The 27,283-nt window shown below is 42.7% G+C and overlaps 1 protein-coding gene across 3 annotated transcripts in view; it reads left to right on the forward strand.

Annotated features, from left to right (window-relative positions):
• Positions 1 to 27,283, forward strand: part of LOC311040910 (dedicator of cytokinesis protein 9-like) — a 98,360-nt gene that overhangs the window by 47,095 nt on the left and 23,982 nt on the right. For all 3 annotated transcript variants that reach the window (XM_084051325.1, XM_084051327.1, XM_084051326.1), the window contains exons 7-33: positions 495 to 629; positions 5,535 to 5,709; positions 5,939 to 5,994; positions 7,038 to 7,115; positions 7,317 to 7,457; positions 8,155 to 8,505; positions 9,212 to 9,294; positions 9,656 to 9,778; positions 10,162 to 10,241; positions 11,546 to 11,733; positions 13,251 to 13,316; positions 13,528 to 13,620; positions 14,277 to 14,388; positions 15,757 to 15,875; positions 16,230 to 16,316; positions 17,596 to 17,685; positions 17,857 to 17,972; positions 19,366 to 19,435; positions 19,634 to 19,759; positions 21,464 to 21,535; positions 21,656 to 21,802; positions 22,164 to 22,247; positions 22,775 to 22,886; positions 23,650 to 23,828; positions 24,278 to 24,388; positions 24,493 to 24,601; positions 25,392 to 25,522. In XM_084051325.1, coding sequence (XP_083907451.1) covers positions 495 to 629; positions 5,535 to 5,709; positions 5,939 to 5,994; positions 7,038 to 7,115; positions 7,317 to 7,457; positions 8,155 to 8,505; positions 9,212 to 9,294; positions 9,656 to 9,778; positions 10,162 to 10,241; positions 11,546 to 11,733; positions 13,251 to 13,316; positions 13,528 to 13,620; positions 14,277 to 14,388; positions 15,757 to 15,875; positions 16,230 to 16,316; positions 17,596 to 17,685; positions 17,857 to 17,972; positions 19,366 to 19,435; positions 19,634 to 19,759; positions 21,464 to 21,535; positions 21,656 to 21,802; positions 22,164 to 22,247; positions 22,775 to 22,886; positions 23,650 to 23,828; positions 24,278 to 24,388; positions 24,493 to 24,601; positions 25,392 to 25,522 — 3,234 coding nt within the window. The remainder of the gene's footprint in view (positions 1 to 494; positions 630 to 5,534; positions 5,710 to 5,938; positions 5,995 to 7,037; positions 7,116 to 7,316; positions 7,458 to 8,154; positions 8,506 to 9,211; positions 9,295 to 9,655; positions 9,779 to 10,161; positions 10,242 to 11,545; positions 11,734 to 13,250; positions 13,317 to 13,527; positions 13,621 to 14,276; positions 14,389 to 15,756; positions 15,876 to 16,229; positions 16,317 to 17,595; positions 17,686 to 17,856; positions 17,973 to 19,365; positions 19,436 to 19,633; positions 19,760 to 21,463; positions 21,536 to 21,655; positions 21,803 to 22,163; positions 22,248 to 22,774; positions 22,887 to 23,649; positions 23,829 to 24,277; positions 24,389 to 24,492; positions 24,602 to 25,391; positions 25,523 to 27,283) is intronic.

The following is a 27,283-nucleotide window of genomic DNA, read 5'->3' on the forward strand; positions in this document are numbered from 1 at the left end:
TTATTAAAAATGTAAAAAAAATGTTTCAAGATATTTCAAATTGTTTTCAAAATAACCAATCTACAAGCTCACATTGCGTTGTGAGCTTGTAGATTGGCTATTTTGGAACTCCCTCAATGACCCCTGGGGGTCACCCCACTTTGAAAACCACTGCCCTACACCACTAGATCCACTGTGTCCTTTAACAGTTTAACAGCAGAGATGTGATGACTCATTTTACAACCGCATAACATTGTTTGTGTAAGTAAGTACTTGTTCCTCAACATTTGTGTGGTTATGATGTAGTAAAGCTTCCTTTTAAATTTGAGTTTACCGGGACATTTAATTCTCATACAGAAGCTATATTGGCTCTTTTTTTTTCTTTCTTCTACAGTAGCCTGTGGTTTGAAGTGAATTTTCTTTAAGTTTCCCACGCCCTGTCTCCACTATGTGGTATTTTTAGAGAAAAGAGGCCCATTCGGTTTGTTTATGTTCTCCATTTCCACCCCCCCTAGTCCTTCAAGAGAAGGTACTTCCATCTGGCTCAGCTGGGAGACGGTTCCTACAACCTCAACTTCTACAAGGATGAGAAGACCTCCAAGGAACCTAAGGGGACCATCTTCCTCGACTCCTGCATGGGCGTCGTTCAGGTACAATGCACATACTGTAGAGTGGTGTTTAGTACAGCAGTGGAAGCTGTAGTTTGATAGAGTAGTGGAGGTTGTAGTACAGCAGCTGTACAGTAGAGTATAAGTACAGTGTAATACAAAATACTATAAAAATGGGACCCAATGCCTCCCTGCTTGGCACTCAGCATCAAGGGTTGGATTGGGGGTAAGTTCCTGCAACATACTAGAGTCATGTCCACAGGGGCGGACTTAAGGATCTGGAGGCCCCAGGCGAACGGTAGTATGAGGCCTCTGGCCCCCCTCCCCAGATTTTTTTTTAACAGAATAGATGTAATTTCCAGTATTCTGGTGCATTTTGGGAGTTTGATACTTCTATCAAGCTTTACTAACATGGGATCCATTAAAAAGCATGATGTCCAGGGGGTGTATTTTTACACCATGGCTGGGGAATGTACTTGTGCATCAAGTCGCCTCACGCTATAGAAACAGGAGGCTCTGGAACTGTTGTATCCCAAGGCTACTACATACTGGTATAATCGTGCTTCCGCAAGAAGGAGGCGGAAAATGGCCATAGCTGAGTGGTTAGTGAGTGCGCCTAGGGAACCAGAGGCCCTGGTTGCCGCAGGTTCGATTCCAGGCCACGCCAGCATATGTGTCGATGAAATGAAATTTGTCCCTGAGCAAGACTCTTAACCCCTAATTGCTCACAGGTTCTCATTGGAAACAAGACCGCAAGGACTTTCATGAACGACCTGTTAAAAGGAATTATCCTTATCCTCAGTCCTTTAATTTTCAATTGTTTACAAAACAAAGCTCTATGTAAACTCAACCAACTGTTACAAATAAACCAGTTCAAGTAACCAAAACATTTTCAGAAAAATTAAACAAACATTTTTCAGAGGATTCAGTCCAAATTTACAGGCCACATCCCTCAAGCTTAAGAACCTACCTAAACACAGCAGGAGTATGCACAAGTCAGCCTCCTTTCTCTAATCAGCTGCAGAATGGGACTTCAAACATACACAGGAGAGTGCATGCACCCAACGGAGATGCAAATCTGTTAGAGAATAAGACTTAACAGCTGGCATGGTTCATGGGGATATGAGGCATATTGTGGGGCGTGGGGCGGCAGTAGCTGAGGGTAGAGACACCGCCTGGGAATAGGAAGGTTGCCGGTTTCGCTCCCCGGCCCGCCCAGTCTCGCCCAGCCCACTAACTGCTCCCCAGGTGTTCTAGTTATAGCGCCCAATGCTTTTAATAGTTAAGATGTGTTAAATGCAGAGGACATACAATGACAAATACCCCAACAACAACTAAAGGCGACTAATTTATTATTATGAGTTTCTATGAAGGAAAGGAAAATATGTACATGGTCAAACATATGAAACCATTTTATCCTCTAGAAACTGAGGAGGTGAAAGTTTTTAATCATTATAATTAAGCTCACAATACGAATCATTTGTAAAACAGGGACAAATAGACTGTATACATGGAAGGATACCTATGCTTCCCAGGTGCTATATTCCCAGGGTCCAATGTTCCCCAGTTCAATATTATGTTAACACACATTATCCCTCCTATTGTGTTGCAATCAGTCTGTTTAAACCTGAGGCCGATTCTAAAAACGGCTTCTAAATCCTGACCTAAGTTTTCTGAAAAAGTTTAAATCTTTATTCAAATCTTTTTTTTTTAAATTAATGTTGCTATATACTGTATATAGAAACAACTGCACACAGAGGTGTTCCCAGCTTGAAAGGTATAACAACGTATAGGTGTTCAAGGTATAAATGGGTTAAAGCTTGCAGGCTTATCAAAGACCATAGCCATCCCAACCATGGAGTGTTTCGGATGCTACCACATGGCAAGAGGCTTCGTAGCCACAGAGCCACTGGCAGCAGATTGCTCAATAGCTACTTCCCCCGGACAATCAGGTTTATAAACGAACAAGCCAGGAAAAAGACAAAAAAAGAAATGCCAATACAACATTTAAAAAATGGGGGGCGTGGTTTACATAATATGTCAAACTTGGGAACATAGGACCCTGGGAGGACCCTGGGAGGACTGTGGAACATAGTACCCTGGGGAAACATATAGTAGGACCCTTTATCATGATCTCACATAGGACCCTGGGGAACATAGGACCCTGGCAACATAAGGATGACCCTGTTTGAATGTGCAACCATTGCCCTTGAAATACAAATAACAAAAAATCACCTGTAACACAACTGAGGGGTCCTGAAGATGGATGACTCTGAGACTACAGTTGACTCTCCCACAGCATTCCTACGTATGCTATAGAGGATATGCGCATGCTTAAAGTGAATGGCACATCGAGTGGCAAATCGAGTGGCAAAGCAACATGCAAAATGAGTTTAACATTGTTTAATGTTGTTTAATGCAATCAGATATGACTTTTCTGTTGCATGCATGGGCTGTCAAGGCCAGAAAGTATTTTTTTGACACTCAGTAGGCATTCCTGCATAACTTCCGGGTTTGATGATGATGTCACACGCATATCCTCTATAAAGTTCAAGCATAAATCGCAACAGCCTGGTTATTGTAACTGATCACACCTAAATGAAACAGATCAGAGTTAATGTTATTAGCTTCAGCTGTGTTTAACCTATGACAATTCAAAAGGACAGCGCTGATAAAGGTCACACCTGTTTAGTGTCCCAATCATCTTGGCTGCTAATCAGAGTAGGGCTGCAACTATCGATTATTTTCTAAACGATTAGTCTATCACTAGCACAAGCTCACAACTTGCCAAGTTCTGACATGTTGATCGGCTATTGTCGCTACTTTTGTGCGAAGCTGTCATACAAAGAAGTATAAAATAGGGCATTAATTTCTGAAAAGACATGAAAAGATGAAATATTACGGAGATGCAAGATCTCTGCACAACAGCGGCGATATTCAAAACAAATCCATTTTCATCGAGATGCTGAAGGGAATGTCATTAGAGTCCAAAACAAAGAAAAACTGCAGGGTTCCTCACAACTTATTTATCTACACGGAGGCATATAGTGACATTGCGGCTCCTCATCAGACCCAACAGAGAGTATTGTCACCATAGAGAGAAGAAACTGGAACCAGACACCAAGAGGACCAAGAATGCAGCAGAAAACAGAATTGAAGACTGTCATTGTTATAACTGTAACAACAAACTTGACGTGCGTGTTTTCAGCAGGTAGAATAGGCCTTTTCCCAGCAGCCATTTTGACATGAAATACTGTAGTAGGGTAAACACGTTACCAATGGCACTAATTAAAGTTCCATTCCGTTCAGGTCAAACAGAGTCTGGGTGCTGCTATTTTGCATGTTTGCACACTGGAAAGGTTCCGCTTCACTAAATGGAATGGATCCTTTAAGGTAGGGTAAGTGATTTTCTTTGGTTAAAATAAGTGTTAAATAGCTCTATATTCTGATAGTACTCATTGCTATAGAGTGTTTGTTCAGTAAAAGGGGTCTCCATGTCTCTCCAGCTCTTTATTAAACAGAAAATGCATTTCCAGGTCGGGATACCAATTTTATCCAATCAGGATAGAGAACTCAGACAGGATACAGATTAAAGTGAAATAGGAAGTGATGACACAAAGAAATAAGCAGACACAATTGGAACTGGAACACTATAAAATTTAAGCTAATAAATGGTACTCTCTGATTGGCTGAAATTTTGCAACCCACCTGAAAATGTATTTTCTGTTTATTGAAGAGATGGGGAGACTCCTGTTACTGAACAAACACTATATAGCAATGATATCAGAAAATAGTGCTTTAACCTTTTAACAAAAAACGTTTTGTTTTAACCAAAAAATATCACTTACCCTACCTTTAATTAATATCATTGGTAACACTTGGCTTCACTGTACAATTTCATGACAATATGGTTGCTGTGAAGAAGATCTACAGTTGTTAATACTAGGACAAATATCAAATGTAATCAATACAGACATATTGCCATGAAATTTATCATGCACATTCTTGCTCCCAATAGGAAGAAAACTAATGATTTGATGATCCCATGAACTTTCTTTCCTCTAGCACCCCCATTAGGCAAACTTTCTGGTCTGTTATTTGTTGTTTGTCATGATGTGCACCTCTGAATACATAGCCGTAAGACACAACAGCTTCACTGAAGTTTACAGAGAAACGTAAGTTTTGAGTGAAACATGTAAAACTAGGTTATAGCCTCAGATACTTAGGAGGAAAGGGAGGGAATTTCGCACACTGTAGCTCCCAGTAGAAATGTATTTAGTTACAAACAACTACCACTGTGGGTCTTCATCAGGTCTGATACATTACATGAAGAGGGCGTGTTATATATACAACAAGAGAGGAACGTCACAATCAGGCAGATGTAGTAGTGATTAACCACCCACCAGATCTACAAGCTCAGGCTGAGTAGTACAGTGCCATGCTGAGAGCTTATAGATCTGGGAAAGAAAAAAGGGGGCAGTAAAGCTCATTGGTCATTTCTCCAATTAAAGGGGATTACAGGATGGGTGGTTATAAGGCCAATAGTATAGTTCATATGCAATACAATACCATTTACAGCTAAATGAGCCTCATATACTTACGGTACCGTAGCCTGATTATTCCCAGTAATTTGGTTATTAGTGTTCATGCTAACACAAGGTCCCTCACATCACATACTGTATGACCCTGCTGAGATGGATTCTAGTTCCACAGAGCCTTCTCTCCTGTGTCTCCCTCTCAGCTCACCTCCTGTCTGACTTAACAAAGTACTAAAGAGATTTCCTATCGTTTAATTCAGTGGTTCTCAAAGTGGGGTCCTCTGGGCAAATGGACCCTTACAGGTCTGTAACTCTGAGAGTTATGTAGGTCCTTGAAATGAAAAGGTTTCAGAACCTCTGTTTTAAATATATTGACTCGGCCTACCTTGCTGTCTGCTTGGTCTTTCAGAACAGCAAGGTGCGTCGGTTTGCCTTTGAGCTGAAGATGCAGGATAAAAGCACCTACCTGCTGGCTGCCGACAGCGAGGTGGAGATGGACGAGTGGATCAACACGCTCAACAAGATCCTCCACAGTTGCTTCGAACAGGCCATGCAGGAGAAGAGGAATGGGGACCTTCATGACGGTGTGTCTGTTGTTTTGAACTGTTTGTTTTGATTATTGCTGCAGTAATCGCTGAATAATTTGTATCAAGGATGTTTCCTCATTAAAACCCCTTCATGTGTGGAAAGCAAATTATTAGCAGCAGTTATTTCCTAACCCTCCATGGCTCTGTCAGAGATGCCAACCTGTCTCCTGTGTTTAAGTTCCATCCTTCCATTTGCTAACTCACCTCCTGTTAATCTCTCCCACAGACGACGAGATCGGAAAAACAGACCCTTCCTCTGGAAGTTTCCAAGACAGTTTTCAGGTACCCTGCTCTCTCTGTTTTTTGCAACACACTAAACACACGTCTTCTGTTTTGACTATGTCACAGCTAACACCTATTGTATACTGTATACAGTCTTAACCACTTAAGCACTATGTTATATTTAGTCATACAATGGTGTCGGGCAGTGCAAATAGCTCACATCCCGTTGCATCGTGACACGTTGTGAGCTTTTAGATCATTAAAGTGGGAGACGCCTTTAAAAAAGAACGAGCTGGGCATCAGATGTTCTGCGCAGGTTGTCTGAACTATAACTGGGTCCTTCTTTGTTTAGCCGAAGTAAACAGCTGTGCTTCCTATGAGCCAGAGTCCAAAGGCTAGGGAGCAGACCTGCCCTTCCTCTTGTGGGTGCTAAATGCTAACCCAGCAGACATCTGGGCCAGTGCGTATATGTATGGCCTCCAAATGCAGAGGCCACATCAGGCCAACATGCTTCACAGTGGAGGGCTGTCCAGCGGTGGAACGTGGCAGTTTGAGAGCAACCACTTGAAGGCATAGGCCTGCTCTGTTTATATACAGGATCTATGTATTTTTGTTTTCTGTAACCACATCAGTGGTGAGTTAAGATAAGGGTTTACTGGATTGAACAGTTGAGGAAAAGAATATTGAGGAAACGTCAGTTTCTTTGTGTTACAACCTCTATGCAAACAGTTATTTTGTGTTAGCAAGTGAATATTTTTTGTCTGTAAGTTAATAATATTCATAACAATGGAACATGAATAGATTTTTCTATTTTGAAATGAAGCAGAATGAAAGATCATTCTCATAATAATTACACCAAAATGATTGTTATTCATTACTTCTGCCATTTCTGATTCTCATTCTCTTTCAAATACTGTGTGTTACATATTTTATAACATGTCATCCTGTCACAAGCTTCGGCAAACTTAGACTGCACCATAATGACTATTTGACTTCCCATCACCTCACAGAGTATTGGGCTACCGTATACATTATTGAGCATGTTGGACAAGCATTTTCCCTTCTTTCCTGTTATTTTTTTATGTGTTAAATCTTTTTGACAGACTGCTCGAGATATCGAGTCCAAGATGAGAAGTGAAACGACTCGCCTCAAACTGTTCACGCTGGACCCTGATACACAGGTGACAGCTTATACTCACAGCTAATACTTTGAGTGCATTGAATGTACAGTATTGCTCGGTGCAATGCAACATGCAGAATTGTAAGAACACATTTCTGTTATCTATATAAATTCAATTATTTGTCAATTATTTTGTTAATAAGGGCTATTGTGGAGATGAAATTCCTTCCAACCTCTGTGCTAACAGCCTGTGTTTCCATAGAAACTGGATTTCTCGGGGATCGAGCCAGACGTGCGTCAGTTTGAGGAGAAGTTTGGGAAGAGAGTCCTGGTCAGCTGCCACGACCTCGCCTTCAACCTCCAGAGCTGTGTGTCTGACAACGAAGATGGACCCACAACAAATGTGGGTGCTAATGACCAATTTACAAATGCACAACACACACACACACACACACATACACACCGATGCCCAAACATGACACTAGGATGCGCGCACGCAGAGTGCGGAAACCCACTTTGCTTTTCTCATAATTCTGGGAAATGTGCTTTCGCAAATGAGAGCGACGTCTAAATCAGTTAAGGAGATCACAGAGTGCTGTGACGCCCTCGATGGCCAGGCCTGCTAGGGCCGCTGGCATGGGGGGTGGGGGGGGGGGGGGGGGTGGACACCGCCATAGCAACCAGCCTGGGCCTCCCATCATGCATTAGTGTTTTGTCTGAAGCCGGTTTCCTGCTGTCAGTCCCCGAGGTCTGGCTGTGTGGGAGAAGGACTGCAGTAGCTCTCTGCTGCTGGGAAACCACAGCCATTAGCCCTGCCGCTACCAACACACACACACATACACACGCACACACGCACACTCACACACACTCAGACACTCACACACACACACACTCAGACACACACGTGCAAACAGGCTTGTGTGATGGAAAGGAAACCTAACTGTAGAAGAATTTTGCCACTGCATGGTGGTATGAGCGTATGGAAAGATGAGTTTGAAGTATGAAAACATAAACCCACATGTGGGAAAGATGGATATGGACTAAAATAGGTTGTCGCTTTCTTTCTTTTCTTGATTTTCCCTCCCCCTCACAAACTCCAGGTGGAGCCTTTCTACGTGGTTCTGTCGCTCTTCGACGTCCAGAACAGCAGAAAGATCTCGGCAGACTTCCACGTGGACCTCAACCATCCCCTGGTCCGACAGTTGACCTCCGCGTCCAGTTCAGGCGGGGGGTCGGAACACCAAGTCAATGGCAATAGCGACAGCTCCCTGGTGGTCCACAGGCTGGCCGGTAGGCTTCTGGACGGGGCCCTCCAGTACCCCAGGCAGGGGGTGTTCTCTGTCACGTGCCCCCACCCCGAGATCTTCCTGGTGGCCAGGATAGAGAAGGTGCTCCAGGGAGGAATTACTCACTGCACTGAGCCGTACATGAAAAGTTCAGACTCGGCCAAGGTACACATATTAAATGACCATACCTCTGTCATTACATGTCATTGTCTATTCATAGCTTCTTCCATGCAGCATATCATACATACGTTACTGTATTTTTAGAAATTGTGATTACTTAACCATTCTCCATAGTCATTAAAACATTACCCCACTTAACTGAATAATTGAGTTAGTGTTGGCTAAACCTCACTGCGTAGTTATAAAGTCATTAGTCTCTCAAGCCAAGGCAAGTCTTCCACAATCTTCGAATGCTACTGCAATAGATTGGCAACTTCTGCTGTATGTCTGACCACTTTAAAGCTTAACCACTTCAAACCTGGTGACCCTATTTTTGCCATGTCATTATAGGTGAAAACAAAAAAAAAGAAATTTGCAAATCAACAGAAGCTTGTAGATCGGCTATTTTTGCTATTCATCGTACAACAAAGCACAGTATATATAGGGCTTAATAGTAAAGTGTGAGGTTATATAGGAAACGTTGCCAGTTCTACTTTAAAATTCCTTGGGAAAGGAGGAAGAGCACTCTTCTCACTCTTAATAGTAACTGGCTATGTGCCACTAAGCAAGGCAGTGAAACTCCCTAAACAGCAGAGTAGCCAACAACAGCAAATTGTAGGAGGAAGACAGCTCCCCGAGGTACATGTGGTCTGAGTGGAGTTGCCTGACGAAATTAGGACCTCATGAATAATAATTCCCCATTCCTGAGCAGGTGGCGCAGAAGGTGCTGAAGAACGCTAAGACGGCTTGCAGCAGACTGGGACAATACAGAATGCCCTTCGCCTGGGCCGCTAGGTACTGAAAACCATCAATAACACCTACAAGGTTGTAGAGCTATGCTTCACATGAGTTGTTTTCAGAGAGTTGTAGAACATCTGTTGGTGGACAGCTTGATTTATTGGTTTCTCAAACAACTGGGTACTTATTTACAGGAGGGCATCTCAGGCAAGAGATTTTTTTTTTTGCATACAAATCCAGAGGAAAGCTGCAGAAGAGGAATGTAGTTTATTTTGGTGTGTTTGTGGGAGTGTGTGTGTGGGTGGGTGGGTGGGTGGGTTGGGGGGTGCATTTGAACTGTGCGGTGTCGGTGTCGGTGTGCATTGGTGATGTGTTTGTCAGTCAATGTCGGTGTGTCACTCTCTGTCTGTTCTGGTAGGCCCGTGTTCAAAGATGCTTCGGGAACTTTGGACAAAAGTGCCCGCTTCTCCGCTCTCTACCGACAGGACAGCAGCAGGATGTCAGACGAAGACATGTTCAAACTGCTGACAGATTTTAGAAAGTAAGTTTATACTCAGCCCCCTCCATTCCTCTGTCTCTGGTCCTCTGCACCAGTTTCTTTCCTCAGACAATGTCTTCAGAATACTGTTAAGCCCGATATATACTTTGTTATGCGATGTTGTCATGTGCTGAAAGTAGCTCAGAACACATTGCATCATGACTTGTAGATCTGCTATTTTCAGCACATGACTCCGACATGTATAAATTAAGCAATAATGCATGATATCCAGCACAGTGGTTTGGATGAATTCTCTCTCTCTCTCTCTCTCTCTCTCTCTCTCTCTCTCTCTCTCTCTCTCTCTCTCTCTCTCTCTCTCTCTCTCTCTCTCTCTCCCTCTACCTCTCTCCGTCTTTCCCCCTTCCTCTCTCTCCCTGTCCTTTCAGACCTGAGAAAATGGCCAAGCTTCCTGTGCTCTTGGGGAACTTGGATGTAACCATTGACAATGTGGCTCCAGATATGACCAGTAAGCCCTCAAAATGAGTATTTTTTCATTCCTAATTATCTAATTATAAGAATATTATATGTACCGTACATAGAGGGAACTCACAAAGTGTTTTCTTCGTCCTAACCCTGATAATTTGGAACTCTTTCAATAATGCAATTATTGGTTGCTGTACTAAAAGTATATCATTTTAAGATTGAAATCATACTGTTTCATGTCACTGGGGACAAAACCAATGAAGTAGTCATTCACCAATACAAATGACAATGCAAGTTCAAGTTAATTTGCCATATTATGTACTGGCATGTCAGGCACAGAATAGGACTCAAAAGCGGACAGACACAGGTAGCAGTTATGGTGACATTTTATAAATTAATTACAGTTACGATAAACAGGGACATTAATTCCACGAACAGACAGATACAAATTTAAAAACACAAGTGAACAGCTGGTAATAAAATCGAAGTCGAACAGGCTGAGTTTGTATCAGCACGTGTATCCGAGCGAAGCAAACTTGTTGGTCAAGCAAAAAGGGGGAAAAAGCATGCTGGGAAATGGCACAGATTAAACTCAGGATTCACGTAGACCTCAGAGAGTTCGAGTTACGTTTTAAATTAATTTGATGATAATATACAGTCTGATTCTTAAACGTCCCAAAAGTGCATCACAAACGGTCGAAACTATTGAGAGGCTCCAAGAGCCGGAAATTGCTGTATATAATGGGTTTGTTGGAGTGAACGGAGTTGTCACAACTGTCTCTTTCCATAACTGGTTGAATAGAATGAGATGATGAGTGACGGCTCTAGAGTTACAGGAGATTGACAGTTAGACAGGGGCAAGACACACACGAAAACAAAGCAAGAGTAACAAACATGTAACCACTCGCTCACACCTAGACACCTAGACACACACACACACACACACACATGCGCGTGCGTGCGTGCACACACAAGAAACACTCAGACCTAATTTGTGACATGATTTGCATATACACACAGAACAACGACATACATTCCTTAAAGGACCAATGATAATAAACTGACAAATAAATAATTATAGATTACCGGTATCACCCAGACTTTTTTTCTATTATAATTTGTTCAACACATACCCATAGTCTTATTTTATTCACAAAGACACTAAGAAAATATAACAACCTCCCTCAGCGCGAATAAAGGCTGGATATGTGATGACAATTATGATCATAGTAAGGAAATCATTGTTAGATCTTGGATCTCACTATCCAGCTTGGATGAGTTTGGAGGAAATAGGGTTTTAGGTGATTTCAATTCAATATTTTGTTCCTGCCTCCCCTCTGTGTGCAGATTGTGTGACTTCCTCCTACATCCCTGTGAAGAACTTTGAAGGGAACGGGCCGGGCAGTGCCCTGCTGGAGGTGGAGGAGTTTGTTCCCTGCATCGCTAAGTGTTCCCAGCCCTTCACCATCTACAACAATCACCTCTATGTCTATCCCAAACACCTCAAATATGACGGGCAGAAGTCCTTCGCCAAGGTATAGCATGTTCCCATGCTATTGTTGCTGATGCTATTGCCCAATTTACAATATAGGCATTTAGCAGACGCTCTTATCCAGAGCGACGTACAAGTGCGTGATCACAGTAAATGGCACGAACCCTAGTCAACAAACAACGACGAGTAAATGGTCACGCAAGTACACTGTAGAGTAAACATCAAACCTAGCATCTGTCTAAATCAGAATCACTTTTGTTGTCACATCACAGGTTTAAAGTTGTGGGTGAATTTTTTTTCCGTGCAAGCTCCATCATTTTGTCTTGAGAAATAAAACAGGTCAAAAGAGAAATCAGAGATATGTACATTTTATACATATAGCGTAAAATGTAGCAGGTACAGTATGTACATGCGGTTAGACATAAGGTGCAGAAAGTAGCAGGCCTGAACATGAGGTTAGGCATAAGGTGCAAAAGGATTGCAACAGGTGAAGTACATGAGGTACTGTACAGTAGAATGGTGTAGACTTGTATCTTATACTGTATGATAGTGATATGGTCCACATGAGGTAAAACAAAAAAAAGTAAGGTAAAATCCACGTGGTAATCCACATAGGAAAGTACCTAACAAATGCCAACAACCACAGTGCATGGCTTTGAATTGCAGGCTAATAAATGATTATAATTTATATTCTGTCATTAAATATTAAGCTATTCTATAAGCCGAACCAAGCTGTTCAGATCTATTTTTCATCCAATCCCCATAATCAACATTTGGCCTTAGCACGCAACATGAAACGTTGCGAGGCGTTGTCTGAAGCACTCTCACATGCTGAACTTTTTTTTTTACTATGGTTTTATTGGAAAATCTAAATGCTTTTGTTTTGGCTAAAGCACTCTTATCCTAATCATTAAATGTTCCTGTTAAGCTGATGAGAGCCCTGGCACAGGTTCGAGGTCTACTCAGCCAAGCAGCAAAGACTGGATAGAATTATATTACTGAACCACTGCAGCTCCTGATTAATGCATTAATGCTGGGCTTCATTGGGTCAGTCCTACAGTACATAGAACTCTCTCTCTCTCTCTCTCTCTCTCTCTCTCTCTCTCTCTCTCTCTCTCTCTCTCTCTCTCTCTCTCTATCTATCTATCTATCTCTCTATCTCTCTATAGACATATACATGTATATATATGTGTGTGTATATGTATATATATATATATATATATATATATATATATATATATATATATATATATATATATATATATATATATATATATATATGTGTATATATATATATATATATATATATATATATATATATATATATATATATATATATATATATATATATATATATATATATATGTATATATATATATATATATATATATGTATATATACACATATGTTATCCTCTGTCTGTCTTTCTCTCTTTTTGACCTCTTTCTTTTGTTAAAGAAACGTTTTGAGGGGAGTACTTTTCCATTCGTTTGCCACGTCATCACTCTTTCCCACACTTTACCTTTTTGTCCTTTAATTTCCTCTACTCCTGTCATCCAGGCCAGGAATATTGCAGTTTGCATTGAGTTCAAGGACTCTGACGAGGAGGATGCTCAGCCCTTAAAGGTACATCACACCCAACAGAAACAGCAACAACAATAACAACAACAGCAACAACAACATACTGCTTTTATTGCTTATTTACAGTCTTTCAGTGTAACTAATTGATCTCTGTTGTGTCTCATGCGCCCGTCTTCTCTCTCTCTCTCTCTCTCTCTCTCTCTCTCTCTCTCTCTCTCTCTCTCTCTCTCTCTCTCTCTGTGTTCATGTTTTGCAGTGTATCTACGGGCGTCCAGGGGGACCTCTCTTCACTAAGCAGGCCTATGCAGCAGTCCTTCACCACCAACAGAATCCTGAGTTCTATGACGAGGTAGAAACATGCAGAGGTCGTTCAAAACAACACGTCTGTTGTTTGAATCGATGGCCAAGTTAATTACCCTGCCTGCAGCGATGCATGGAATGGATGTGGAGCGGATTTTCATGTAACTTCGTGGGAATTATCAGTCTGCCCAAAAGAGATGATAACTTAAGAGACAAGAGAGACAAGAGAATTACATAGTCGGTCATACAGTATCTCAGAAATTAGGCATGATACTGTATGTTCCTTGTGTTACAAAAGTTGACCTTAATTAAAACAATCAATCAGTAAGAGATGTGGGTGAGGGCAACATTTTGATTGATTGATTGATTGATTGATTGATTAGGAGGTGTCCATACATAGAGCCAACTCAAATCACAGACTAATGGCAAAAAAAAAGTAAGTCCCTCCCTTTCAAAGAATTATGGATGTATCTATCTATCTCCCTGTCTGCCTTCATAGAAAGGCTTAGTTTGAAGTGCCTTTCTAGGAACAGCTTAGTTTCATATTGAAGGCAGCCGCTCTGAAGTTGTGGGATTATCTATAAGCTTTACAAATCCTCAACAGAAATGCTCCACAGATATTTTTAATTCTCCAACCTGATGTTTTCTGGCTAAACCCAGCATATGTTTTGTTTTTGTTTTTGTTCTATTTTTCTCGTTTCCAAGATAAAGATAGAGTTGCCGACTCAGCTCCACGAGAGGCACCATCTCCTCTTTAGCTTCTTTCATGTGAGCTGTGACAGCAACAGCAAGAAGAAAGACCTGGTGGAGAGCCAAGGTAGGCTGCAGCATAATATGCCTCTTACACCTCCCTGAGTGTGACGCCAATGCCTGAATACAGTCAGTGGCGGAGATTCATTTTTATTTTAACGTCATCTAGTTTTCTCTGAATCCGCCAGACCTGTCCCACAGAACAGTGCTTGTACAGGTACTGTATGTCTAACTCAATTCAAAAGGAATTGGTGTCTGAGACAAAGATATGCAAGGATGGGGGTGCCCGAGGAAGAGATAGCTGAGTGGTTAGGGTGCATACAACATAAGATCTAACGCCTAACAGCGAGTCTGTGGTTTGATTCCCTGGCTGTCCAGACCTATCCTGGCATGGCCAGACTAATATCTACTGCGTATATATTAGTCTGGAATCTCTGTGTAGAACCTGCATTTCCGAGGGGCAAATTCAAAAAATGCCTCTGGTGATAAACCCGCCCCATATTTGCATACTGGGCCCTGATTGGTCCCTCACAACTTCGGAGGGAGAGAAATCAAATCTCAATTGAGAGGGGCCAGACCTAATCTTCCGAGGGCAATTGCAGATTCGTCTGGAACCAGGCTAGTCCGGACCATTGTTGCATGTCACTCCCCCTCTCTGTCAATAAACACAGGAAAGCCAGAGAGAGAGAGAATTTAAAAAAAATGAAAAATGGTATTCTACTTAATTAACACATGTGGGTACTTCTTCCACCACTGATACCACATAGACACAAAATGCTTTCATCAACCGTGTCCCTGGTTCGACTTCCGGCCGGCCGGACTGTTTGCTGTTTGACACTCCCCTGCTCTCTGTCTGCCTTTCCTGGCACCGTCAAATCCCAGACTGGATAACAAACCAGAGGTTATCCAAAGGTTAGTTAGTAAGCTAATATTAGCTACTGTGTGGGGTTATCAACACTTCCTGTGGTATGCGATTTCTGTTGTATGACACGGTCATTCCACAAAGTATAAATTAGCCTTTAGTAACCACTGTGGGCATTCTGTGCTGTGGGATGTGAATCTCCATCATTGGTTTCAACACATATTCAGGAATATTGACTACGCTCTTTTCTTTTCTGTTACACATTCACCCTAAACACTGCTTGTTGGCCTTCTTCAATGAAATGTCTGTGATGGGAGTTTGCCATGTGATAATTGCTTTGACTGACCCCCTCAAACGCACGCAAGCGCACACGCGCACACACACACACACACACACACACACACACACACACACACACACACACACACACACACACACACACACACACACACACACACACACACACACACACACACACACTCTCGACTGTCCCTCTTACATCTAAGTCAGCTTCTCTGAAGGCGTTGTTCATCATTCTATAGTACATTGTGAGGTCTACATTTCTGCCCACAGTTGGATCAGCATGGCTACCTCTGCTGAAAGACGGTCGGGTCATCATGAATGAACAGCAGATGTCCGTGGCCTCCAACCTGCCCCCTGGATACCTCAGCAACCATGACGGCCTTGTGAAGGTGAGACCAAAGAGGGCTCACTGTTGGCAGAAATGAATATGACTTATTACTGTATGTTGAAAGTGCAGGGTAGTAGCATATGGTCACTGTTAGACAGAAACCTTGTATGTCCATATTTCACCTTTTTATGTTTCTTTCACAAATAAATGCCCAATTTTATTCTTTGTATGATAGTGTCCCACAAAAGTAGTAGTACAAGTACAAGCTTGTAGATCTGCTTTTCCTGACAAGTAAGGTTTTGGACATACAGTTTCCGCCCAACAGCGACAATTATTGAGCGACAACAGTGTATTTTTCTATTAAATATGTAGTGTAATAATTGATTATACATTTTCTGTTCATTTGTCATTTCAGCACTCGGGCCCGGAGGTCAAGTGGGTAGACGGAGGGAAGACCCTGTTTAAAGTCTCCACTCACCTTGTGTCCACAGTCTATACTCAGGTATTTGGCTTTCTTTTGTCTGTCTGTCTGTCTGTCTGTCTGTCTGCCTTGATTACTGTAAGTCGTATCTGGATAAAGAGCGTCTGCTAAATGCCTAAATTGTCAATTGTAAATAGTGGTGGAAGTGGTATCAATACAGAAATGTAGATAGTATTTCAAGTAAAAGTCCAGTTTTCAAAATGTACTTGAGTAAAAGCACAGTATTGGCATCAAAATGTAATTAAATTACCAAAAGTAGAATGTCCCATTTCACACGTTTTCAAAATGTTTAACAATTTTGCAAATAGGCGATCTACAAGCTCACAAGGCATCGCATCACGACGCATTGTGAGCTTGTAGATCGGCTATTTTCAAATAGCCGAAGAATATACAGTATAGCACTGAAGTGATGTGTTAATGTATGTTTTGTAATAATAATCAAAATAATTTGAAATATTGTAATGGAGTACAAATACAACATTTGCCCCTGAGATGTAGTGGAGTAGAAGTAAAAGTATTGAAAATTGGAAATATCTAACCACACAAAAACACCCACACTCCCTTATGCCTGATTCAGGGGTTGTGTCCTCACTACATGTATGTTTTTGAGCGGAGGAGCGCTTTGGATATTATGTCTAGAGCGCTTATATCCGGTGCGCAACACCAGTGCACACCAGGGCATTACATTTCTGACTGGTCTCTTGTGTTTACATGTGCGTCATTATGTTTGGCATGTAGACCAAACCACGCAATATTCTAATAAACAGAACACTACTATAACACACACACGCACGCACACATACACACACACACACACACGCACACACACTATGGGTGTGCCGATACACTAATTTCACGAAACGATACGATATTGGGCTCACGACATCGATACGATATTGATACAATACGATATATATATGATATGATATATGGCACTTCTTTTTATTATGAAAATATATGTGGGGGAAAAAAAGCTTATGAAAATAATTGGGGGGGGCAGCAAATGCAAACAAATACTTCTATTTTTGCATTATTATTATTGGGAAATTATTATTATTATTATTATTTTTTCAAAAACATATTTTTTCCCCACAAAACGATACATATCTTTACGAAAACATATCGCGATATATCGCGGGACGATATATCGGCACACCCCTAGCACACACACACACACACGCACGCGCACACGCACACGCACACACACACACACACACACACACACACACACACACACACACACACACAAACAAACACGCACGTTTCTCATCCTTCTATTACTGTGTTCTGTGTCTTTCAGGATCAGCACCTACATAACTTCTTCCATCACTGTCAGAGTATGGAGAGTTCAGAGCAGGCTTCTGAGGGAGAGCTGGTGAAATACCTGAAGGTACCGTGTTATGTCCCATGTGTACAGCGTGTAGCTGTACACATACAGCTGTTCTGTTCATGTGCCGTCAATGCATCTGTCTCCATTTCGCTGTCAGTGAGGCAAATATGACACCTTTCTGTCTTTCATTCTCTCTTTCCTGTCCTCCTGTCTTCACTCTTCTCTGTCCAGAGCCTGCATGCCATGGAGGGTCATGTGATGGTCAACTTCCTGCCCACCATCCTCAACCAGCTGTTCCGTGTGCTGACCAGAGCCACGCATGAGGACGTGGCTGTCAACGTCACCAGGCACGCCAAATACACCCACACACATACGCAGTTATGCACACACATGCACGCACAAATGCACGCATGACACGTGCATGATCCCACCCTTGCACATTCTGTACAAAGTCATACACTCACAAACACTCATACTGTAATGCATGCTCTCTTGTGCATGCATGCAGATGTGCACACACACACACACACACACACACACACACACACACACACACACACACACACACACACACACACACACACACACACACACACACACACATGCAGATTTCTAATACAGAAATGCAACACACACACACACACACACACACACACACACACACACACACACACACACACACACACACACACACACACACACACACACACACATACACACACACACACACACACACACACACACACACACATGCTTATCCCACACAACTGTGACATACATACCTGGTCAATAGTGCAAAGCTACGTTATTGTACAACACTATGTTTTTGTTGCAGTCTGCTGCTACTGCAGTCAGTACTGAGGATTCCACATTTGGTTTGCTATTGATGTGCCAAAAAATCTTGTCAGAATACGCCTTTTATCCTGTTCTCACTTGAAAGCCATCCTATAGTCCCTCCTCACATCTCGTTAACCTGCCACGCTTCAAACGACACGGTAGACATTCTCACCTAACGCTAACACACACCATGTGTGTGCTTTGTGTGTCCATTCTGCACACTGGCAAGGCTTTGAAGCTCTGTAGGACAGCTTTTAATGAGGTTTTATTGCCGTAGAATATGACTGTGTGGCTTTCTTTATCGCCTCACTGGTTGCTTTCTTGTCCTGGTGAATACTGAAATTCCTCGTCTTCCGTGTCGCTTTCTAGTGAATACACTGTCAAATCTTGAGTGAAATGGTAAACGCTGCATTCATATACTGTAGCAGCGCCTTTCTTCAAAGGTGTTTACAATGTGCATTATGTTCACCGATTCACACGCCCGACGGTAGAGCAAACCAATGCAAGGTCCCAACCTGCTCATCAGGAGCAGTTAGGGGTTTGGTGTCCTGCTCAAGGACATTTTGACACGCAGGCAGGAGGAGTAAGGCATCGAACCGACAACTTCACAGTTCCAACTAAGACGGCAGCTCTATCTCCTGAGCCACTGCTGTTGATTTAGCAAGGAAGGTGTGTCCAGGGTTCAGACTAGTGGCAAAAATGTCCTTCTAGTCACTTAATTAGGGTGATTTCTAGTAACTTTTCTTAATACACATTTTACTGTGTAGTTTCTCTTCTTGTTGCATGTTTCTTAAATACTGTTTCATAATTATTTATTTGTTATTATTTAAAAAATAATCTGAAGTTTTACCATGTAAAACATGTTTAAACATGTATCAAAAATGTCTCTCTCTCTCTATTCAGGGTGATGGTTCATGTTGTAGCACAGTGCCATGAAGAAGGACTGGAACACTATCTGAGATCCTATGTCAAGGTGTGACATCTTTATTTTAGTCCGATGATACACAAACATATGAACAAACATAAATACATTTACTACAAAGGAAACATTTATATGGAAGGAAAATGCTTGTGTCATCACTGAATGCTAAATATAGGTTTGTGTGTGGGAGAGAGTGCATAGTTTTCATATTTGTGTACCCACTGTATATATGGTTTTCTCTGCTCACAGTTTGTTTTCAAGCCAGAGCCCTACTCTTCCACCAGTGTTAAGACAGTTCATGAGGAGCTGGCTAAAGCGATGACAGCTATACTCAAACCATCCACAGACTTCCTCACTAGCAACAAGCTTCTGAAGGTAATGTCGAGTTCTACTGTAGATTAACCCATTCAATCCGGGAATGCATGCCTTCTAAATCATAATGGTTTCTGACAAACGTATGTTGCTATATCAGTGGGGCTCAAACCTTTTCATGTCAAGGACCCCCAAAATGATATGTATTTGGCCGCCGACCCCATCTCAAAATATATAGTTCCAGGGACCCCCAGAAGCAAAGATTTGAGTTTCAAATGTTCGCTTTCAAAATATATATTAAAAGATTTGCACAAAATTTCACAATAATAAAAAAAATCACACCGTGTGTGAAGGAAGCGGTGCCTTTGGGGCGGGCCTTAACTCATTTCAGTTCGTCCCTATTGGTGGTCTGAGTCCACTTACCAAATTTGTACTTGGTAGCATGCTGCAAACTGGAATGATGGCTGTTTAAAGCCCAGCCAATGGGCAGACAGAGGGGGCGGGGCTTAAGTAATGACAGTTAGTCCCTATTGCTGGCTTTAGTCCATGTACAAAATTTGTACTCCATAGCATGCTGCGAACTTGAGTTATGGCTGTTTGAAGGCCAGCCAATGGGAAGACAGAGGGGGCGGGGCTTCAGCAATTCATGCTGGTCCCTATTGGTGGTCTAAGTCCACATACCAAATGTGGACTTGGTGGCATGCTGCAAACTGGAGTTATAGCTGTTTAAAATCCCGTGCTCATACGGGCGCTGGGGGTCCCTGGACCCCTCTTTGATAACGTCATCAATTCATGCTCGTCCCTATTGGTGGTCTAAGTCCACATACCAAATTTGGACTTGGTGGCATGCTGCAAACTGAAGTTATAGCTGTTTGCTTCTTTGCCGTGCTCATCCCGTGCTCAAACAAATGGCCCGTGCTCAAACAAACGGACACGCAGACAGAGTCAAACGTAGAGCGGTTGGCACCGCTAAAAAAGCAGATCTACAAGCTCATCATTGCGCGACACTCAGTGCCACACTATGAGCTTGTATATCTGTTATTTTTTAATAGCCAAAGTATAAAATAATGGTAGCTAAAATCTAAAATGACACAGATGCGTGGCCGTATTGAATGGGTTATAGCTGTAGCTGTATTTTTAGCGGTGCCAACTGCTCTGCATTTGACTTTGTCCGTTTCAGCGTCCGTCCGTATGTTATGTCCGTATGAGCACGTGATGAGCACGGCAAAGAAGCAACACATACAAACACACGCACACACACACACACACACACACACACACACACACACACACACACACACGGACTTGGAGATTGCCTATGCCATCTCTCCTCTCATTGGCCACACGTGCCACTGGTTATCAAAGAGGGGTCCAGGGACCCCCAGCGTATGTTATGTCCGTCTGCCCGTATGAGCATGGGATTTTAAACAGCTATAACTCCAGTTTGCAGCATGCCACCAAGTCCAAATTTGGTATGTGGACTTAGACAACCAGTAGGGACGAGCATGAATTGCTGAAGCCCCGCCCCCTCTGTCTTCCCATTGGCTGGCCTTTAAACAGCCATAACTCAAGTTCGCAGCATGCTACGGAGTACAAATTTTGTACATGGACTAAAACCACCAATAGGGACGAACTGTAATTACTTAAGCCCTGCCCCAAAGGCACCGCTTCCTTCACACAGGGTGTGTTTTTTTTATTATACTGTAATGAATGTGTCATTTAAGACCATTGTTGGGGTAACTGTGTGGTTGTGTGCTTGTGTTGCAGTACTCGTGGTATTTCTTTGAAGCTCTGATGAAGTCCATGGCTCAGCACCTGATTGAGAGTGGAAAGGTCAAGGTAGGGCTTGATTTGATTTGACTCCTCTCCTCTCCTCTCCTCTCCTCTCCTCTCCTCTCCTCTCCTCTCCTCTCCTCTCCTCTCCTCCAGCATTAATTCTTTCCTCTCTTTTCCCTGCAGCTATCCAGGAACCAGCGTTTCTCTGTGTCGTTCTACCATGCGGTGGAGACCTTGGTTAACATGCTGATGCCACACATCACACAGAAGTATAAGGACAACCTGGACGCGGCTCGCAACGCCAACCACAGTCTGGCAGTTTTCATCAAGGTTTGCTTCCGTCGCATTCTTGCCTGCAAGGCACCACCATGTGTTTTTTTTTTTTTTTGAAATCTGGAAGCACAGTGGTGGACACATTTACACTCAGCTATCCTGATAACTAACTGTATACATTTTGTCTTTGAGTCCATCAGAAAACATTAATGGTTGCAAATTCACTCATATACAGTACATGGGAGTTAGTTAGTTAACTGATCCGCTGATTTCAGAGCACTGTGATATGAACACACCCATACGGTCAGTGTAGATACTCATCCATTAACATTGCCATTTTCATCTTATAGAATTAATTCAAATGAACGTTAATTCATCCCTATTATGGTTCTGATATTTGTTGTATGTGTTCACACAGCGCTGTTTTACCCTCATGGACCGAGGCTTCGTGTTCAAACAGATCAACAACTACATGAACTGCTTCATACCCGGAGACCCCAAGGTTAACATGCTTCTACATCTGGTCCTTTCTATCTACAAAAGTGTCAACATTTCTTTAAGTTGTAGTCATATAGAGCTCAACAGGTTGAGCATGGCACTAATTCCCTGTAAGGGATTGGGGGTTCGAATTCCTTTAGCAGAACATGGCACTTGAGTTGGGTATCAGTTGTATTTCCCTATGCTGCTACAGTACATTAGAGAGGATGCTGCAATTGACGTTCAACTAGGATAAGGATAATTCCTTTTAACAGGTTGTTCATGAAAGTCATGGCGGTCTTGTTTCCAATGAGAACCTGTGAGCAATTAGGGGTTAAGAGTCTTGGTCAGGGACAAATTTCATTTCATCGACACATATGTTGGCCTGGCCTGGAATCGAACCTTGGGCAACCAGGCCCTCTGGCTCCCTAGGCGGGCTCACTAACCACTCAGCTATGGCCGCCCCTAACTATGGTATTGTTGGTTAGATTTAAGCGTCCACCAAAGCGTTACATCATTATCTACTTTCTTTTCGTTCTGTCTTCCCAACAGACGCTGTATGAGTTTAAGTTTGAGTTCCTACGCGTGGTGTGCAACCACGAGCACTACGTCCCTCTCAACCTACCCATGCCCTTTGGGAAAGGCAGAATACAGAGATTCCAAGGTAAACTATTATGTGTCTCTTTCATCTACCTGGAAAAATTCCATAGAAAGCAAGCATGCTAGTGGCAGCACTTCAAAAGACACAAAGCAAAACATGTCAGAAGCAATATTTTATATTTATAGCCACAACAGGCTCATGTATTTTGAGATAGACTTTCATCACAGCATTATATTTAATACATGATATCTTCCAAAGTAGGATCCCTGGGTAATAAGCCTTATATGCTTTAATACATATAATTGCCCTAAAATTAAAAACACCTTAAATATTATTTATTTTAGAAATAGTCCTATGGAATGTATGGAATGCATGTGCTAACTGAAAAACAACTTAATCCTTCCTATGGTTAATATGATTATCATAACAATATTTTAAATATGTTTTTATTAGCACATGCATTCCATACATTCCATTGGGCTGGACCACACATGACATCATCAACTTGCGACGTTGTTTCCTACTTGAGTAAAAGATGAACTATTTCTAAAATAAATTAGATATTGATGGTGTTTTCAATATGTATATTTTTTTGTTATAGAGGGCAATTATAATGTATTAAGGCATATACAGTAAAGCTTATTAACCAGGGATCCTTTTGAAGCTGTTTTCCTACCCATGATTCGAACCCGGACATCTACCGCTCAGTCCAGATTGAATCCCCACTTGGCCTGCGGAGATGTCGCACTTATATACAATACAATAGCCAAATTGTGAGCTTATAGATCTGTTATTAGTTCAATTAACTGTCGCACCCCTACTGCAGACCTTCAGCTGGACTACTCTCTGACGGACGACTTCTGTCGCAACCACTTCCTGGTTGGGCTGCTGCTGAGAGAGGTGGGCGGGGCTCTGCAGGAGTTCCGGGACATCCGTCAGATTGCCACCCAGGTGCTGAAGAGTCTGATGATCAAACACACGTTTGATGATCGCTACGCCGCCAAGGTGGGTCGACCCTTCACCCCCTCTACAGACACTTGAACCCTAGCGACCCTATTCTGGGCATGTCATAATAGGCTCAGTTCCAGTGGTCTTGAGCAGTGGTTCTCAACCTGTGGGTTGGGACCCCCTGGAAGGTCTCCACATGATTTTGGGGGGTCCCCAGATGACAGTGAAGGGACACTTTATGGATTTTTTTATTTTGAACCGAGTCAAACTAAATGTAATGCCTCAACTCCTACATTCCACGTGCTTGTCAGAGTGGGGGGTCCCCAGTTCGAATGTGAACCACTGGTCTTGAGGACATCCAGTAGTTCTCTCTTTGGGAACTTGGTGACCTCAATCAACCTCTGCTCCACATGTTGAGCATACAGTTATTCTATACAGTAGAAAAAGTACAATGAGCCCGTTCAGTAATTGTCACTGGTTGGAGTAAAGTGTGTTTGTCACTGCAGAACCAGCAGGCCAGACTCGCCACTCTCTACCTCCCTCTGTTTGGACTGCTTCTGGACAACGTCTACAGACTCAACGTTAAGGAGTCAGCCGCCCTCATCAGCAACAACAGAGTAAGGCTGACATCTAGTGGCTGAATGCCGAATAGCATCCAGCCTGGTGTTTCTGTTGGATGTGGGGTTCGCCTTATATTTATATCTTTGCTTTGTGTTACTAGAACTCTAGAGAAGACTCTCTGCTGCCTAACTCCATGTCAACTCCTCAGAAGCCAAGCTGTGTTGAAAATGCTCTCCATAAGGACGTGTTTGGGGTCATCTCTGGAACAGGTAAAACACACGCTTCTTCCTTTAAGACCTTTCACTAAGAATGTGAGAGTACTGTGTAAGGAACCCTACAGTGTGTAAGTAAACTAACCCTAACCCTACAAAAAAGGAGCGTAAATATATTTGCACAGAAAACTATCTAGAGGAGTCTTTTTGCAAGATGAGTAAAATTCAGGGCTGATGAGGATAATTCCTTTTAACAGGTCGTACATGAAAGTCCTTGCGGTCTTGTTTCCAATGAGAACCTGTGAGCAATTAGGGGTTAAGAGTCTTGCTCAGGGACAAATATCATTTCATCGACACATATGCTGGCCTGGCCTAGAATCGAACCTGGGGCAACCAGGGCCTCTGGCTCCCTAGGCGGGCTCACTAACCACTCAGCTATGGCCGCCCCATGATAAGGCTTAGGTGAAAAGACAGTGACCAAGGTACTCTTGTTGTGGAAATGTAAAAAGATTATATTTGTATGGCTAATGCCTAGCAAGGGTTAAAAATGCGCCTACGCATTCTTGCACATCGTTTTCATCTGGGTGACTCCTGTATTTAGGTCAGTGATTTTCAAAGTGGAGTCTGGGGACCCCAAGGGTCTTTGGGGGGGTACCAGGGGGTCCCCAGCAACATTTGTTAACGTAGCATCACAATCATTTTAACCTCTTTAACCCTATTTTATACTTTGGCTATTTTGGCTAACCCTAACCCTAACCCTAACCCTAACCCTAACCCTACAAGCTCACAGTGAACTTGTGGATCTGCTATTTTTGATATTTTGATTGTGTTATATCTGTTGCCACAGCCTCCCCTCACACATCCACCCCCAACATGAGTGCTGTCCACCATGCTGACTCCAGAGGTTCCCTGATCTCCACCGACTCTGGAAACAGCCTGCTGGACAAGAGCAGCGACAAGACCAACTCCCTGGAGAAGGTAGATGGACACAAACACCTCAGAAGTCTATCTAAAATGTCAATCTGTGCGTGCGTGCGTGCGTGCAAGGATAAATTAATGGATGAGTGACTTTGTTCATGTCTACGTATGAAGATACGGATGGAGTTCCCTTATTTTTTGTTGTTTGTATTCTGTTGTTTTTATTAGAATATTTACAAAAGAAAACAAAGTCAAATGACACACAAAAGCAAACAACTAAACGGCTAAACTCCCCACAAATTATGAAAAAGTACGATATAAGATGAATTGATTGTTGTATTATGTTCTGACTCTCTGGTATCTTGACAAAAGGTGTTCTATGTACAGTGTTTGTGCAGGTGAATCAAGTTGGGTACATATTTCCAATTTCAGTTAGACACTTCAGCTCAGGATTAACCATTTACCATTTATTGCAATGATATTGCATTTAGTTTGGTGGTGTGACTCTGCTCCTGTGATACTACAGATTACCTGCGCAAGCATGACACAGAATCTGAGATCACAAACCCCCGGAGCAGAGCATAAGATACGGTTATTACATGAACATAACATTGAACCTTTCAATTGCATGAGTTAAGATACCACATCATCGTACAATCCATAGAATCACAGTACCATCACAGAATCATCCATTAACATAATAACTAAATGCCACAGGGAGGAGGCCGGGGAGGTGGAGGGAATTTGAATGCTGACAGCTGTACGAACAGTGAATGTTGGACTGCTTAAAAGGACCGCCTGAGTTGCAGTGAGGGAATGAGGGCGTGTGTGAGTTAACTTGTAGAGAATGAGAATGAAGTGAGGTTGAACGTGGAGAGACAGACTGGCTTGTGAGTGTATGAATGAATTAACTTGTTAGTGAATGAATGGGGGGGGGGGTCCGGAGAGAGTGAGCTAGCAATGTACACCTCTTGCCTTCCGTGCCTACCTGAACTATCGCTACGATGGATGCACACTTGCCATACCAGCTTCTATCCTGTGACATCTTGTCATTTACTGCACCCCTTGGGTGTCCAACCCTTCCTCTGACTCCCTCCTCATCGCTCCTGGTGTCCCCCCTTAACCCTCCTTGGTCTTGAACCGTCCTGACTGCAGCAGAGGGAGAGGTTTGCCAGGAGGCACTCTGTCAATGTGCCCATTCTCCCCCTGGAGCCTCCGGGGCGTTCTCTGCGTCTTGGCCGCCGCGCTGCCAAGCGCTTCACCATGGACTTCTCTCTCCTCTCCTCCCACCCGCTGCCCGCCCTGCACCTGGAGAGTGACAGTGAGACCGCCACAGAGGAGGCAGCCACAGCCAAGCAGCCCCTAGGGGCGGAGGCAAACAACCTGGAAGATGTCCCCATCCAAGTATTCTGTTTGAACCCCCCCCCCCCCCCCCACCAGCACCACACCTTGTTGGGAATTGTAAAGAGTTCAGCAAACTACTATGGACAGTGTTAATTACAGTTACTGTATATTTAAAGTACCATAGCGGTGGTCTGGTATGTTTAGTCCAGTGGTTCTCACTTCTCAACCAGTGGTCCGGGGACTACCAGTGGTCTACCAGTGGAGTTGGTAACCACATGGACCCTTATAGATTTTTAACTCTTGAGCGTAAAATGAAACTATAATAATAATTTACCAAATGAACCAAATGGACCCTTATGGGTCCATTTGGTTCATTTGGTAAATTATTGTTAAACATCTGCATTACATAATTAAATAATTGTTATTTTGATCAACGTTGGCCTGTTATCTCTAGCACCACATCAATATAGCGTGGAA

Source organism: Gymnoscopelus microlampas (genome assembly GCF_963454915.1).
Source record: "Gymnoscopelus microlampas genome assembly, chromosome: 24".
Lineage (NCBI taxonomy): Eukaryota > Metazoa > Chordata > Actinopteri > Myctophiformes > Myctophidae > Gymnoscopelus > Gymnoscopelus microlampas.